We start from the raw sequence: 17,495 nt of genomic DNA on the forward strand, positions 1-17,495 counted from the left end.
CCTGCATTTATAAATATTATCTTTCAAAGGAAATTCATATATTTTATTTGTTATTAATTTCAAATACGTACTTATGTACCTACAAAGGTATAAAATTAATGTCTTTTATTTTGCGTTCGAGCTCCTGCCAAAGAATTGGGTACGTTTACTTCTGCAGAGGGGGGTGTGACCAGTGCTTGTAATGTGTCCTATAAGAATTTCCATTCCTTCATTTAATTTTTTAGATTTATTATTATTATTTTTTTCATTTATTTGTTTTATTTTTTATTTATTTGTTTTTAACACAGTTGCAATGAAGTCAAAAAAATTTGCGACATGTGAAGTGTGCAAAGTTTGGAAAATTGCTTTCTAAACACGCTAGACGCTGGCTTGATTACAAATTGTTTTATTGCTATCGCCGAAAATTGTAAGCTAGCCTAATGAAATTGGAGGGAAGCACTTCCTAAGGTCGCGGATTAATTCCCTGCCCGGGGCGAACTTTATTCTAAACAGATGAAGCTCGTTCTCGGAACGGCTGGATTTCTCCTTTCCCGTCATCTTTTCGATTTCGGGAAAATAAGACCTTAGCAGTTACAGTTCCCTCTATCGAACCTCTTTCAAAAAAAAAAAAAAAAAAAAAAAAAAAAAAAATACCCCAACCCTAAACTACACCACGTTTACCAGGCGAGCGCCTTGACCACTACGCCTGTTTACCAGGCGAGCGCCATAATAAATTGAAATAATAATAATAAAAAAAACTAGCCACAAAGATGGGAGTCGAACCCATCTTCCCGGGAAATTTTCGAGGCCCCATCTGGAGAATTCCCTACACTTCGAGGAAAATGAAAAATACAAGCGAGCTTATTTTGTACAAAAATTTATTGAAAAATCAAACTAAAACTAATAATTAATTTACAAACATAAGGGCCGCCTCAACGGAGATATCAAGAAGTCAATGTGACAATTACTGCTGAAACTATTGTCAATTCTTTAGAATAATTCCTCAGAATGTGTAAAAGTATTCGTCGAATACTATTTGGACTAAAATCTTCACTCAAAAAATACTGTTCATATGGTGCACAAAGAATACTTTAGTCTTTTCCTAAAATTCCCAGAAGCAGTTTCAAGCAGCTTCACATTTCCCTTGGTTCTCCATTCAGACGGACACTCTAGTATTTAGAAACTTTTACATAATAAGCGTACTGAGCAGCAATGAGCTAAGAAGCTCAAAGTTTTTTTCACATATTTTTTGTCCGTGTCCAAAAAGATTTTCGATCTGTGTTGTTCGGATAATTTATCGCAAGTCCAGGAAGATTTTTTCGTCAGACTTGTTAAAATTTAGAAAGGAGAGATAGTTAGTTTGTGTTGGCTTTTTATCTATTATTGAACATAAAATTATGAGCTTGACTTGACCACTAAGACGCGGAGTATTCTCGTAAAAAAAGCAAAAATAAAATGAAGTTCCAAAAATGATTTCACAACTTCCAAAGTGATTATATGAGCTTTCAAAGAATAACAATAACTTACAAAAGTGACTGCAATACTTCCACTACATTCATAGAGTCGAAAGCGAAATCAAATTCGGCAAAATCAAGTGAATCTTAGGATACTGAAGTCTCAAATCAGGCGAAGAAAAAGGTGGAATGTACACCTCAAAGTGTTTGGAATTCAATTTCCAACGAAATGGGTTACGTAAAAATACCTACGAAGAATGTCAAAGTCAAGTTTACGCGAATGTGCTACCAAAACATACAAAAAACGCCATATTCTGTCCAAGGGTGATAAAAACTACATTCCACTGGACTGGAAGGTTAAATGGCTGATCCTGACCCAATATTAATTATGAGCCACCATTAACGTCCGAGTCCGAGGCCAACTTGAAAACCGCAACCATAAAAAACAAAAGAGTTAAAAAGCCATTAAACGTCATAGGTACCAGAGAATCATATGGCTAACTTTGTGTCCTACCTCGATAATAACTTAATAACTGAAGAAGTAACAAGTTACATCTTTTGCGGTCAAGTTGGTTACATAAATGAGGCACTGTTAAAAAATAAGAGGTAGGTACCTGGATGTAGTTTTTTTTCCAAGTAAAATATTAATTTTATTTTTAACTACTTTTTTACCTAAAAATAAACAACCCAGATCAAACCAGTTTAATAGTAGTATTGACCTCTGAGGCGTTATCAGTCGATTCTGGACGATGGTCACGATTGACTTCGGGTATTTGACGGTCACTGGACGTATGTCAATGTTACGATCAAGGTCGTGGAGAAAGAGGTTCTAGTATTACTATCAACTCAGAGGACCAGGCTCGAATCCTGAATTCGGTAGGTTTTTTATTAGTTATCTTAGTTCGAATTTTCGCATTTTAAGGTAATTTTTTTCTCTCTCTCACTCTCTCTCTCTCTTTCCCTCTCTCTCTCTCTCTTTCCCTCTCCCTCCCTCTCTCTCTCTCTCCCTCTTACTCTCTCTCCCTCTCACTCTCTCTCTCACTCACTCACTGCCAAAGTCACGGACTTTGTATTCTGGTACAATACATCTAAGTTCGTCGATCAATATAGACTGAAATGCGTTTTTTACTTTCTATTTATTCCTTGAAAATCCTGCGATTGGATTTTCAAGATCGACATAATAGACGTATCTTTTCAGGTGTTAAAGGATTTTCCATTTAATGAACTTCAGTTTCGGTATCTTTGGTGTGGCTACAAATCTGTTAAGCATGAATCAATCTTAAAAAAATCAAAATGTCGAGTTTCTTTGACTCTCTTAATGTACAGTAAAAATTTTCAATTGAAGCCATCACCGACCAAAACGAAACAAATGTAAAGCCGAACTAAACGCGGGTCTGAACCCATGACCTCTAGATTAGGAGTCAAGCTCCAAACCGATGGACAAGCGCAAAGTCACAGACTTTGTATTCTGGTACAGTACATCTAAGTTCGTCGATCAATAAAGACTGAAATGCGTTTTTTACTTTCTATTTATTCCTTGAAAATCCTGCAATTGGATTTTCAAGATCGACATAATAGACGCATCTTTTCAGGTGTTAAAGGATTTTCCATTTAATGAACTTCAGTTTCGGTATCTTTGGTGTGGCTACAAATCTGTTAAGCATGAATCACCTTACCAAGCTTGCATTGGGTCTAAAGGCTCTGAATAGTTTAATGACTTTATGTGGGGCTCAAAACAAAACCAGAAGAAAAAAAAAAAAAAATCCGATTTTTTTTCCATTTTTTTCTGAATTAGATTCAGATTTAAAGAAATTTTCCATTTAATTTAGTAGTGCGTTTTTCTTCTTTTTTTCTGAAGAAAACTGTGATTAGTACTGATCAATCTCATCAACGCTGATTCATGCTTACAAAACTATTCAAAATTCACTTGTGTTTTGAATTTTCAACACAGCGTGGTATAAAAGGACCCAAAAGATCTATGTTTGGGAGGTCCATAGTAAAAACGTTTCAGGGGATTTCAAAGATTTCGCCAAAATCCTGACGTTGGAAAAAGTGGGTTTCGCAGAGGAGGGTCGGTTTTTTAGCCCATTTCTTTGCAGCACTAGCCACTGTAAAACTGAGCTTGAATAAATTCATTTACAAACAATTAAACAACTATTTTCATCGTTTTCCAAGCACATGAAATTTCCGGGAATCTAAAAAACCAAACTACCTTTTCTAGACTACGAGGTTCGATTTTTCTCTACGTTAAACCGACTCCTCCAACAAATCTGTGATTCCTCATTTTTTTATCAAGCAAATAATAAATAAGCCTCCAAATATCAACTGCCAACAAAGTAGGAGAAATTTTCCATTAAGTGTTGTTCCTATCTAACAAAACGACCGCAAGAGAAAATTTCGAAATATAGTTTCAAAAAGTGTATGCCGAAAGTAGGAAAACGCAGCTTCTTGGAAGGATTAAATCTTCCGGAATTGGATGTAATAGTTGTTAGCTAATGTCAAGAATTGACCGTTAGGCCATTTTCTTAAATGCTTGATAAAAATCGTACGAGGAATGACAACTAATTCGGGTACGTCAAAAAATTCCCGTTGGATGACACCTAAAAAAAAAAAAAAAACGGGACATTCTGGGAACCCAGGCTGTTACTAGGATAACTAAGATACGAATAATTAGTGTGTAGTAGACTAAGTAAATTGAAAAACGAAAATAATGTTAGTCCTTGACGGGGTCAAAAAGCGAAAGGCTTGGGGATTTCTCTGTCGAAGGACGTAAAAAAACCAAATGAAGAATCGTTAGTGTTATTTACAAAATGCACAGAAAACGAGGAAAACTTTCGAAGATATTTCGGTGACGTCAGAACATACCTCTTCACGTGTTACACTACACGTCATGTTTTTAAATTGTCATTTGAATAAAATCAACTGGTAGGCAATGGGGGAAAATTGTCTCGCCAGACGACAAATACTTCAGTTATTTTCTGCAAAAACTTTCAAAAAATCCCTCTTTTCAAAATTACTTCGAAAGAAAAGATATTTATCTTAGGGAGGACGAGAAACTAATAAAATATTCGGAAAAACCATCAACAAACCTCTTTTCTGTGCATTAAGGGGGAAGAGAGGAAAAATCCATAAGAAACTTCTGTCAGATTTATCATCGTAGGAAATTAATGTTAAAATAAAGACGATAGAAACTGAAGGATAGATGTGAAAAAAGAGGTGTAACAACTCAATGATCTAAAAATTATAAAAAAGAAGAAAAAGTGAGTAGAGGTCACTTTCAAACCCCTTGTTTACCGTTGTGCAACAACCCCCTTTTTATCACATCGTAGCATTATCACCATTGAGATTGTGAACTTGCAGGAAATTCTACTTTTTTACAACACGCTCAATAAGTTTTTTTTCCAACTTGGACTCATTCCTGTCTAAGTTCATTGGTTTATTTTCACTCAGCAATCAAAATATTTAGACTCTCAATATTTTGAGTGATTATTGATTCTGTAAAACTTGAATTTGATAGTGAGAGCGCCAAGCAACTAAAATTGACGAGTCACTTCTAAGTTCAATATAACTCACTTGGCTGGCTCAGTAAAAATGTCATTTTGATCACAAAAAAAACTCATTTTTTAAGACTCTGAAAATTAACACCTGTTTGATAAATCAATTTTTGAACACTGATCCGGGCATTTTGCTGCAAAAGTTTCAAATCAATGCAGCCATGTTCAAATCGATTTATTGTAATGTTCTTGCATACCAATGTCCGGAAAAGTTTTAATTTCTTCTACATTAACCAATTTTTACTTTCTTTTTAATTTATCTTTTCTTTCTTATTAACACTTTTTCTTCTTTTTTATAATTTTATTATTGGAAAGTTCTTGCATACCAATGTCCGGAAAAGTTGTAATTTCTTCTACATTAACCAATTTTTACTTTCTTTTTAATTTATCTTTTCTTTCTTATTAACACTTTTTCTTCTTTTTTATAATTTTTAGATCATTGAGTTGTTACACCTCTTTTTTCACATCTATCCTTCAGTTTCTATCGTCTTTATTTTAACATTAATTTCCTACGATGATAAATCTGACAGAAGTTTCTTATGGATTTTTCCTCTCTTCCCCCTTAATGCACAGAAAAGAGGTTTGTTGATGGTTTTTCCGAATATTTTATTAGTTTCTCGTCCTCCCTAAGATAAATATCTTTTCTTTCGAAGTAATTTTGAAAAGAGGGATTTTTTGAAAGTTTTTGCAGAAAATAACTGAAGTATTTGTCGTCTGGCGAGACAATTTTCCCCCATTGCCTACCAGTTGATTTTATTCAAATGACAATTTAAAAACATGACGTGTAGTGTAACACGTGAAGAGGTATGTTCTGACGTCACCGAAATATCTTCGAAAGTTTTCCTCGTTTTCTGTGCATTTTGTAAATAACACTAACGATTCTTCATTTGGTTTTTTTACGTCCTTAATTTTAAACTCAGCTTAAGTTAAACCGACTGGATGAGGCAATCTGATTATTTGATTTCTCAAGCTTCGGGTTAAATTTTAGCCCAATTAAAAATCGGTTTAACTAAAACGAATATTAAAACTCGAGATTGTAGTCACGACCATCAATCTGAACCTGCAGATATGAAAAAGCTTTTAACAAGACACTTGCTTGATTTTAGAAAAAAAATAATTAATATAAAAAAAGTATTTTTTGTTTTATACACTAATCAGTTGGATGTCATCACTGAAAGCACTGCTAGGGGGCTGAGGTGATAATGCCCCAAACAAAAATATGGGGTAAGTCACAAGGTTGCCGACTGTCTGAATGGTAGAATTGGCAACATGAGACTGAGTTTGTTTCGAAAGCCATTTTCAAAATCCTATTCACACTAGTCCAATTTATCAACAAAGACATTTCATATCTCATTTTTATTGTGAAATCGGAATTAAGTTCACAGATAACTCCAGATTAATATTGCAAGAATCCTGTACTGGAATCAGATAAATACTTCAGAAGGAAAATCGTGGATATCCGATTCAGATTTCACAAGAAAAAATGTGATAAATAACCAATCAGAGAGTAATTTCGAAGGTAGAGGGAAATTACTCCATTCCGAATGGCTAATAAAAAAAAGAAAAAAAAATATCGTCACCGATACATCGGATTAGTGTAAATCAGATCCAAAACGGCAATATGTTACGAGACAGAATTATTTGAAAAAATAAGTAGCTGTTGGGAATTTCGATGTCTCTTGAGGATGGTAGCGCAACAAAAATGTTTCAAGTAGTCAGTAGGCGCGACTTTCTGTGGTCTGACCAATAAAAAGGTGCTGAGTATGAATATTTTTTTTTTTTTGTATAATTATTATTTTAGTATCTAAAAGTTTTTAATTTGCCCACAAGAGACCACAAGCGGACAGAACCGTGAAAAAGATTCGTCTACAATCTACTCTTCTTCTAAAATCTTCAGACTTTTCAAGATGTAGAATTTGTAGACAAATCTTCCACACGGTTCTCCCTGAATGCTCTTTGGTTAGCAAGTCGAATTATCTCAGGATTGCGTTCAATTCTTTATCTAGTGTAGTATCTATCAAAATCGACTCTTTTTATAGAATCAAAATCGACTTTTTTCATCAATCAGACGACAGAAAAATCCAGAATGCGCACAAAAGATCTTGTTATTACATAAATTTTGACGTTAAATAAAAACCAAAAAATATCAAAATACTAAAATGTGAAATTTGTGAAATACTAGTCTAGGTAGACTTTAACACGCTCCGTTTACATCAGGACCGAACATTTTCGGACGAAAAATTCACAGCGCTATTAAAAATGCTTGGTGAGTTTAACCGAACGTGATTGCATTATTCGCTAGTGTAAACGGGGCTTACGGGGTCTCCTTACACAGTCTTATTTTGTCCAGGGAAAAAAAATCTACAGGACACGTTCAATATGGACAAAATGTGTGACTGTGTAAGGGGAGCCGAAATTGATGTAACTTGTACTTTACACAAACCGAACGTGATTGCATTATTCGCTAGTGTAAACGGGGCTTACGGGGTCTCCTTACACAGTCAAACATTTTGTCCAGGGAAAAAATCTACAGGACACGTTCAATATGGACAAAATGTGTGACTGTGTAAGGGGAGCCGAAATTGATGTAACTTGTACTTTACACAAACATGGTTAATTCGTCAAGTGAAGTGAAGAGAGTGGTTTACATGTTCGAAAATGATTCCAAGCTTTTTTTTTAAACATATATGTTGCAATATAAAGACCTCTTTTGCATGACCTTCACAAGGTAAATTTTGTTTAGGGTATCATTTGGAAAAAAGAGTTATGCAGATCTAGTTTTGGACGGTATAAAAGCAGAGAGGAAGGTAAAAAGGAAATAAAGATCTATCAAAATATGAATGGGAAATATTCGAAAATAATGTTACAACCGACTCCTTTGGAGAGGTTTTTAGTATTATTTTTCAAGAAAAAAGACACTCCAACTAAACGTCGATGACTGATGGGTTTAAACGAAAAAAGTAAAAAATAAAGGACAGAATTTGGAAAAAAAGAGAAAGAAAAGACAAAATAAGAGAGTAAAAAAAAACCAAACTTGTGTTCCCACCGTTCTATTTGATTATGCAATGAATGCACTTTTCTATCCACATGTGTCTACACATTCTACACAGAAGTGCAAATAATAGTGCTCAATAATAATAATAGTGCTTATTTATACTGCTCGCATAGGACTGAAAAGTCCCTTTACTCCAGCAGTAGGCTACTACTATTATTGTGATCCAAAACGGCAATGTGTTACGAGACAGAATTATTTGAATAAATAAGTAGCTGTTGGGAGTTTCGATGTCTCTTGAGGATGGTAGCGCAACAAAAATGGTTCCAGTAGTCAGTAGGCGCGACTTTCTGTGGTCTGACCAATAAAAAGGTGCTGAGTATGAATATTTTTTTATTATTATTATTTTTTTTTTTTTGTATAATTATTATTTTAGTATCTAAAAGTTTTTAATTTGCCCACGCCATTTTTAAAATCCTATTCACACTGGTCCAATTTATCAACAAAGACATTTCATATCTTATTTTTATTGTGGAATCGGAATTAAGTTCACAGATAACTCTAGATTAATATTGCAAGAATCCTGTACTGGAATTAGATAAATGCCTTCAGAAGGAAAATCGTGGATATCCGATTCAGATTTCACAAGAAAAAATGTGATAAATAACCAATCAGAGAGTAATTTCGAAGGTAGAGGGAAATTACTCCATTCCGAATGGCTAATAAAAAAAAGAAAAAAAAATATCGTCACCGATACATCGGATTAGTGTAAATCAGATCCAAAACGGCAATGTGTTACGAGACAGAATTATTTGAATAAATAAGTAGCTGTTGGGAGTTTCGATGTCTCTTGAGGATGGTAGCGCAACAAAAATGGTTCCAGTAGTCAGTAGGCGCGACTTTCTGTGGTCTGACCAATAAAAAGGTGCTGAGTATGAATATTTTTTTATTATTATTATTTTTTTTTTTTTGTATAATTATTATTTTAGTATCTAAAAGTTTTTAATTTGCCCACAAGAGACCACAAGCGGACAGAACCGTGAAAAAGATTCGTCTACAATCTACTCTTCTTCTAAAATCTTCAGACTTTTCAAGATGTAGAATTTGTAGACAAATCTTCCACACGGTTCTCCCTGAATGCTCTTTGGTTAGCAAGTCGAATTATCTCAGGATTGCGTTCAATTCTTTATCTAGTGTAGTATCTATCAAAATCGACTCTTTTTATAGAATCAAAATCGACTTTTTTCATCAATCAGACGACAGAAAAATCCAGAATGCGCACAAAAGATCTTGTTATTACATAAATTTTGACGTTAAATAAAAACCAAAAAATATCAAAATACTAAAATGTGAAATTTGTGAAATACTAGTCTAGGTAGACTTTAACACGCTCCGTTTACATCAGGACCGAACATTTTCGGACGAAAAATTCACAGCGCTATTAAAAATGCTTGGTGAGTTTAACCGAACGTGATTGCATTATTCGCTAGTGTAAACGGGGCTTACGGGGTCTCCTTACACAGTCAAACATTTTGTCCAGGGAAAAAATCTACAGGACACGTTCAATATGGACAAAATGTGTGACTGTGTAAGGGGAGCCGAAATTGATGTAACTTGTACTTTACACAAACATGGTTAATTCGTCAAGTGAAGTGAAGAGAGTGGTTTACATGTTCGAAAATGATTCCAAGCTTTTTTTTTAAACATATATGTTGCAATATAAAGACCTCTTTTGCATGACCTTCACAAGGTAAATTTTGTTTAGGGTATCATTTGGAAAAAAGAGTTATGCAGATCTAGTTTTGGACGGTATAAAAGCAGAGAGGAAGGTAAAAAGGAAATAAAGATCTATCAAAATATGAATGGGAAATATTCGAAAATAATGTTACAACCGACTCCTTTGGAGAGGTTTTTAGTATTATTTTTCAAGAAAAAAGACACTCCAACTAAACGTCGATGACTGATGGGTTTAAACGAAAAAAGTAAAAAATAAAGGACAGAATTTGGAAAAAAAGAGAAAGAAAAGACAAAATAAGAGAGTAAAAAAAAACCAAACTTGTGTTCCCACCGTTCTATTTGATTATGCAATGAATGCACTTTTCTATCCACATGTGTCTACACATTCTACACAGAAGTGCAAATAATAGTGCTCAATAATAATAATAGTGCTTATTTATACTGCTCGCATAGGACTGAAAAGTCCCTTTACTCCAGCAGTAGGCTACTACTATTATTGTGGTCAAATTCTCAAATTATATGAGGATAAAATTCCATACCTCGGCTGGGATTGAACCCACGAAGGTACGTTTTCCACCTCAACAGCCCACGACAGAAAGATACAACATGTAGAAGACATTTTTCTCTAGCTTCACCCAAGTGGAACGAGTCTAACCTTTCTCGGGACGTTCTTGGTACGTTCTCCGAGAAACTTGGTTAGCCTTGTTCCACTTGGGTGAAGCTAATCGAAAATCCGTATAGTTTGAGTTTCAAAAGAGTGAACAATGTCACGTACCAATACTTTGATAGATTGACAGGTGAAAATGGGAGCTTAATGGTGGATTTCATCAACTTTCTTTCCAGCCTTAAACAGCCCGTTAGCTTAACAGCCCTGTTCAGTCAATACAAATTAAATGGAACTTAACTGGCTGTTAGCTTAACAGGAGTTCTAATGACTGAATAAATATTGGTGAAATCCAACATAACTCGCCTAAATTTAGAAGAAAAGAAAGAATATACAATTTAGAAATTTAACCACACATCAAAATCAGTGAAAGACGTATAGCCCAACAGATGAACTTGGTTAAAGTTCTAATTTCTGATGAAAATTTAGGGAAGGAATTTTTCAAAGTGGCAGAGTCGTGAGAAGCTAAAGGGAAAGAGTGTTCTATAAATTTAACCACACGTCAAAATCAGTGAAAGACAAATTTTCGTAATGGCGAAAAGAACAGAGTGGTTATAGCCCAACAGATGAACATGGTTAAAGTTCTAATTTCTGATGAAAATTTAGGGAAGGAATTTTTCAAAGTGGCAGAGTCGTGAGAAGCTAAAGGGAAAGAGTGTTCCGTTTTGTAACGCCCAAGCTAAAGGGCGTAACTCCCATACAAAATCTATAGGCCACTACATAGCGTCATTTTCCAGAGGATACCGATTTGTACATAAATGTGACAGAGGAAAAATGGCGTACAAACACAACGGAGAAATCCCCTTCGGGTTCACTCTTTCGAAACGTCAAACTATAATACAAAAGGGGTTAACGCACCAGTGGTGTAGGGTAAGATGGGACCAGGTGCCACCGTGAAGGTTATAGGCTATTTTCCAGTTCGTTTTTGTTAACTACGCCGAGCAAGACCACTAAATGGATGTGTGACATGAACAGCCATGCTTTAAGGCAGTGGTTCTCAAACTTCCCGTGAAGGTTATTATAGGCTATTTTCCGGTTCGTTTTTGTTAACTACGCCGAGCAAGACCACTAAATGGATGTGTGACATGAACAGCCATGCTTTAAGGCAGTGGTTCTCAAACTTTTTTTGGCCGCGGAGCACCAAGCAACTGCTGTAAACTCTACGGAGCACCCCCCCCCTGACAGAGGAGAAATGGCGTACAAACACAACGGAGAAATCTCCTTCGGGTTCACTCTTTCGAAACGTCAAACTATAATACAAAAGGGGTTAACGCACCAGTGGTGTAGGGTAAGATGGGACCAGGTGCCGCCTACACCCCCGATCCATTAAGCAGGGGCGCGTCCTTCTTCTCGTGGTTCAGCCCAGGGGCGGAGTTCGGGGGTTTCCTCACGGGTTTCGAAGACGGGGGCCTCTGGGAGCGGCCACCCCCACGGGACTGGTTTTCCTGGGGGGCACTGCCTCCGCCCCATCCGTTGTTGTCGATCCAGGAGTTGCGACTGTCGGTGTGCTGTGACGGGGGTTCCTGATTGGAGGTGGTGTTAGTGTCCCAGGTATTGTACGCTACAAACGTGCCTGTAAGTGGAACAAGACATCAGTTAAAAATGGGAACTTGTTTTCTTGAATGCAAGATAGTGAATAAAATGGGAAATACAGTTTTAAAGTCCTCTGGGGGGGATGAAAAGAATTTATTTCTCATCAGAGGACAATGCATGTCATTTGATACGAGTAGAAGTTCCAAAGCATTTGACAATTGTTTTTTCTTCGGGGAATTAGTGTTGATTAAACAATAGGACATTTTCTTTAGTTTTTATTTATTATTATTATTTATTGCTTTCTTTTAAGTGCAAAAAATGATAAAACATAAAATAAAACTGAAGTATAATGTACATAGGTAAAATTAAAATTCACCATCTTCAATGTACCATTTTGACAAAATCATTTCAACTAATTGTCAGTTCACCATCTTCAAAGTTATATTCTACCATTTTCGTCATCATTTCAATTTCAACTCAATGCCATATTTCTACCATCTTCAAAGATCATTTCACCTCAAATGTTATATTTATTTTCATAGGTATCTTTTTCATTTCATTTTACAATCACAGAGGGATTTCATTTTACAAATCAGTAGATAAAAGAAAAATGACACGGATAATAATTTCAAAGTTATATTCTACCATTTTCGCCATCATTTCAATTTCAACTCAATGCCATATTTCTACCATCTTCAAAGATCATTTCACCTCAATTGTCAGTTGACCATCTTCAAAGTTATATTCTACCATTTTCGCCATCATTTCAATTTCAACTCAATGCCATATTTCTACCATCTTCAAAGATCATTTCATCTCAAATGTTATATTTATATTCATACTTAGGTATCTTTTTCATTTCATTTTACAATCACAGAGGGATTTCATTTTACAAATCAGTAGATAAAAGAAAATCAGTAGATAAAAGAAAAATGACACGGATAATAATTGCAACCGGCACCTGTAAGCATGCAATACGAGGGGAGGAAATGTATTACTAGTTGGTAGACCTCAGATTAATTATTAAATTAAATTTATATCCGTCGAAAAAAAATAGACGTCTTTTCTTAGGCCAGCCACACACCAAAAGGTAGACTTGACAGGTAAGCCTGATCAGGTATACCTGATAGTGAGTGGCTGGCCTTGGATAAAAAAATAGGTAATAAGAAAAATTTGATGCTATAATTTTTCCAACCAATCACAATGGAGTGTTTAGAGGAAAATCAACTACTTTGATCGGTGAAAGTGCTGGATCGTTTGAGCCTCGTAGGTTAGTATGAATATATCAGACTTTTTTTATTATTTTTAATCCGAGATCTACCAATAAGATTAATGAGTAGGACATGCACACAAGTCTGCAAACCAAGTCGACCCTTAAAATTTCAAACTAAAAAAAATCAGCTAAATCAAAGTTATTGATGGGTCAACAATTATCATAAAAAAACTGGGGTCTATTTCACGAACAGTACAATATATTTTCTGAGCGAGAAATACATGCCTGTGACTCGAAAGTCGTTGGTGAAATAGGCCCCGGTCTCGTCCTGCGGGGGAAAAAATAATTGATGGAATTAATACTTGAAAAAAGTAGTATGGCTGGGGGACGTAAACAGGGAGTATACCAGCCTGTATTTCCCTTGCTAAAGAAATAGCAAAGGTTGAGAGCGAAGGGCGTCCACTCGTAAAATTTGTAGCCAAAACCAAATGTCAGTCTAAACCAATCACCCTTTTAGGGCTGATCGAGAGGCTGACGAAGAACGCCGACCCTGTCAGTACACGGGAAAAGCCGAAGAAAAAAGAAGTTAATAATTTTATTGAAGAAAAACCTGAGACATTGAAACAATATGTAAAAGATGTCAATAGAAGGACACGTGAAAAAATCGAAAGTGGCCTTTTTTAGTTTTTTTTATGTTTTTACTTTTCCTCCGTTGAACATTTGGATTCGCTTTGATTGAAAGAAAAATATTTTGAGTTTTTGAGCCCCCGGTCTCGAATAAAGCCACAAAAGAAATTCAGCAGATGGGAGTCCCCTTAGTTGATAGGCCGATACGTAGGTATGTAAATAATAGGAAATAACCATTCGCTCTGCCAGCTACATCATGATTTTAAATGAGTGGTCAACTCGAGACATGGATTCAAATTCCAACCGAGGCATTAACCATAACGAATGGTTACTTTCTTCTCACTTAAAATTATTACCTGCCTCGGTGGTGTAGTGGTCAAGACGGTCGCCTGGTAAACAGGAGGGTGTGGGTTCAATCCCAGCCGAGGTATGTAATTTTATTCTCAATATAATTTGAGAATTTGACCACAGTAATAGTAGTAGACTACTGCTGGAGTTTTTTTTTTTTAATTATCGTCCAAAATCATTAATTTCTATTGTTCCTCCCATCTCCCATTCAATCTCTCAAAAGTTGGTTAGTTCATCGAGTACAAAACATCAGTTCAGAAAAAAAGTAAAGCAGAAGCGCCAAAGACTGGACCACAGGGCATCCCGTCGCGTCTAGGGGGACCAAATATGGGACGGCTCCCCCGCGGGGGGTAAAGTTAGTAGGTTCACATTCCACGGTTCACCAGTGCACGATGCAGGGTAGAGGGCCCTCATATGGGGACTCACCATTCTCGGGACCCCCCTCGGGAGGGTTGGTGGGCTGCGAGGCACTACGGGTCCTATTTTTATTTCTCCTTCGCTGGCGAGGACGTCTGGGGCGATTGCCTGCGGCGCTGCTACTTTCTACACTCGAACACACCGACTCTGCTGCAGGAGGGAGGAAGGGGGTATAGATTTCGTGGTTTTGGTTAGTAGTGTGTTTAATGTAACATTTTTCTTTTTATTTCAAGCTACCTTAATTTTTTGACAAAACGAATCGAAAATTCGGTTTCAACAATTGCTGAAATTTTGGAATTGAGGAGCTCTAGGGATTCGAAACGTGTTTGGGCAATAAAAACTGATCATCGACGATCGAAATACAACTTTTTATTTAAATTTATTTAGGTTAAATTGAACTTTATGTCACACTACTACCTACTTTGTCAAAAACATGAACGTGTTACTCATGAAAAATATTTAGGTTTTGACGATCCAAATTACAATAAACACACCACTTGAAAAATAATAGGTAATTTTACCATTCCTTTGTCACCAATGGCTTTTCATTACAAATAAATATTTAAACAAAACATTAGGTAGGTGGTACCTATTTGAGATAAAATAAATTTATCAACATAAAATAAATAAATTGAACAGTCATATCTATGCGGAAAAATTGCGTCAATTTAAACTTGATTTTTAGATCCTTGCATTATGCGCGATTGCGCGAATTAAAAATTCAAGTTGTTTTTTAACCACGAAATTTAATAGGTTGCCTAAACTTTGTTTATGGATAAATATGACTGTAGGTAACGAATGTAAGGGAAATCATAGAAATGAGAGTTGCATATTTTGCCTGGTAAAAAATAAAGCTAATGATGTTGTAATTACACAATCACTCTCGCGCATTGGAAGCGTAGTCACGCGACAAAGCTTCCAATATTTCACTCTCTCAGCTCTCAACCACTTATCTATCACTCGCCCAGTCACTCACTCACTCAATATCTCACGAACTGACTGAATCACTAACTCACCGACTGACAGACTCACTCACTTACTGACTCATTGACTCACCGACTCACTCACTTACTGCCTGACTCACTGACTGACTCACTCACTACCTAACTGACTCAACAACTGACTAACCCACTATATCACTCAATAACTCACTGACTGACTCACTAATAACTCACTGACTGACTCACTCACTACCTAACTGACTCAACAACTGACTAACCCACTATATCACTCAATAACTCACTGACTGACTCACTAACTCACTTTGACTGGCTGACTGACTCACTAACTCACGGACTGACGGAACAACTCACTGACCGACTCACGGACTGACGGAATAACTCACTGACCGACTCACTTACCTCGATCTCCATTGTCCAGCAGCGTACCTTCGTCGTCCGTCATGCGTCGCCTCTCTTCCCCTCCCCTCCTTCCGTCTCCTCGTCTCCCCCCTCCTCTTCCACCTCTGGACATGGAGTGATAGCCACCTCCTCCACCACCACGACTGTTGCCACCTCCACCGTAGCTTTGGCGGGGCGGCAACCGCTCGTCTATGTTCTCGGGCGTCTGATGTCGGGAACCTGCGGAAATGAGAAACGTTATGGGTAGAAACACACGGCGCTTAAAATTCGATCGGACTGCATTTCTGAAAAGTTGGGGGGCAAGGGTTCCTACAATGCTCCCCTATGTACATATGTGGCCCGCGACGTACCTCCCAATGTAGAATGTGGCCCACATACACATTGAAGTTGGAAACCCCTGTACTAGTACATTACGCATGTGTTAGAGTCTCACATCGACTCGCATCTCAGATCTACTTTTAGTCCGTCCTTCCTTTACTATTACAATAGTAATAAAAAAAGGTATAGTGGACGGGCTATTGTATTCGCTTCGGCGTCGTCTGTCTGCCTGTTCCAATAGAATTACTTATCCAAACCTGGTCGACCTATACAGGGTGCGCCAGAAAAAAACTGACAACGGCTCAGGGTAGGTAGACCTCATCATTTCCAACAAGGTTCTGTGGGTCATTTTCCTAACTTCGGCTTCGATTCCGAGAAATGTCCAAAAAACCACCTTTAAAAAAAAAATGCTGACCTCGTGTCAGTTTTTCGGTCAAAACTTTTTCATTTTAATCGATAAACTGTTTTTGTTAAAACCATGAACGGTACTTGGCCTTCTTCCCGCGGGAGTGTCGGCTGCGGTTCATTATCTCCTTCGATTTTGACGCGTACCACGCCACTCTTATCGACTATCTCCTGAATGATGCGTCCATTCTTGCCGATGACTTTCCCCACCAGATTGCGTGGTACTTGCAGGGACTCTTCACTGTACTCGAGCATTGAGCGGGCCTTCCTCACCGAGTCACTGCTCTGTGGAGAGAAGAAACGGGGAAGCACATGATTTAATTTGATTTTGAATTAAAACTTTATTGAAATCAATTAAAATACAAACAATAACAGCACCTCCTAAGCTTAAATTAAACTTATTTAGAGGTGAGCTCCTCCCCTTGATGACTAATAATGTAAATACATATAACAAATTTGCTCATAACAATGGCATTATACATTATACCTACCTTTCTGAATAGGTAACAACGTAAATTGGATAAGTAAACAGAATTTGAGAGTTTGGCCAGAATAACATTGGTAGTTTACTGCTGGAGAATCGGGTTTGATCAGTAAGTATTCTTAAATAAGCACTAATAATATTATCTTCTTCTTGGCTATTCCTTATTTACTTAAATAGGGTCGGCGCGGCGTAATAAATCTTCTTCTTTTTCTTCTTCGTCTTCGTCTTCTTCTTCTTCGCCTTTTCCCATGTTCAGATGGGGTCGGCGTTTGTCGTTGGCCTCTCAATCAGCTTTAGAGTGATTGCTTTGAGGCCAACTGGTTTTGGCTAGACAAAATTTTCCGAGTGAGATGCCCTTCGCACTCAACCTTCGCTATTGATATAGCGTGAGGAAATTTGGACTAGTCTA

General features: G+C 36.8%; 1 protein-coding gene across 1 annotated transcript in view; it reads right to left on the bottom strand.

Moving 5' to 3' along the window:
* Positions 1 to 11,674: 11,674 nt before the first annotated feature.
* Positions 11,675 to 17,495, bottom strand: part of LOC103524570 (fragile X mental retardation syndrome-related protein 1) — a 22,807-nt gene continuing 16,986 nt past the window's right edge. The window contains exons 6-9 of the mRNA XM_026819941.1: positions 16,675 to 16,887; positions 15,880 to 16,186; positions 14,528 to 14,668; positions 11,675 to 11,953 (exon numbers count right to left, since the gene is read on the bottom strand). Of these exons, the coding sequence (XP_026675742.1) occupies positions 11,691 to 11,953; positions 14,528 to 14,668; positions 15,880 to 16,186; positions 16,675 to 16,887 (924 nt within the window). The 3' untranslated portion in view covers positions 11,675 to 11,690. The remainder of the gene's footprint in view (positions 11,954 to 14,527; positions 14,669 to 15,879; positions 16,187 to 16,674; positions 16,888 to 17,495) is intronic.

Source organism: Diaphorina citri, unplaced genomic scaffold (genome assembly GCF_000475195.1).
Source record: "Diaphorina citri unplaced genomic scaffold, Diaci psyllid genome assembly version 1.1 scaffold105, whole genome shotgun sequence".
Taxonomy (NCBI): domain Eukaryota; kingdom Metazoa; phylum Arthropoda; class Insecta; order Hemiptera; family Psyllidae; genus Diaphorina; species Diaphorina citri.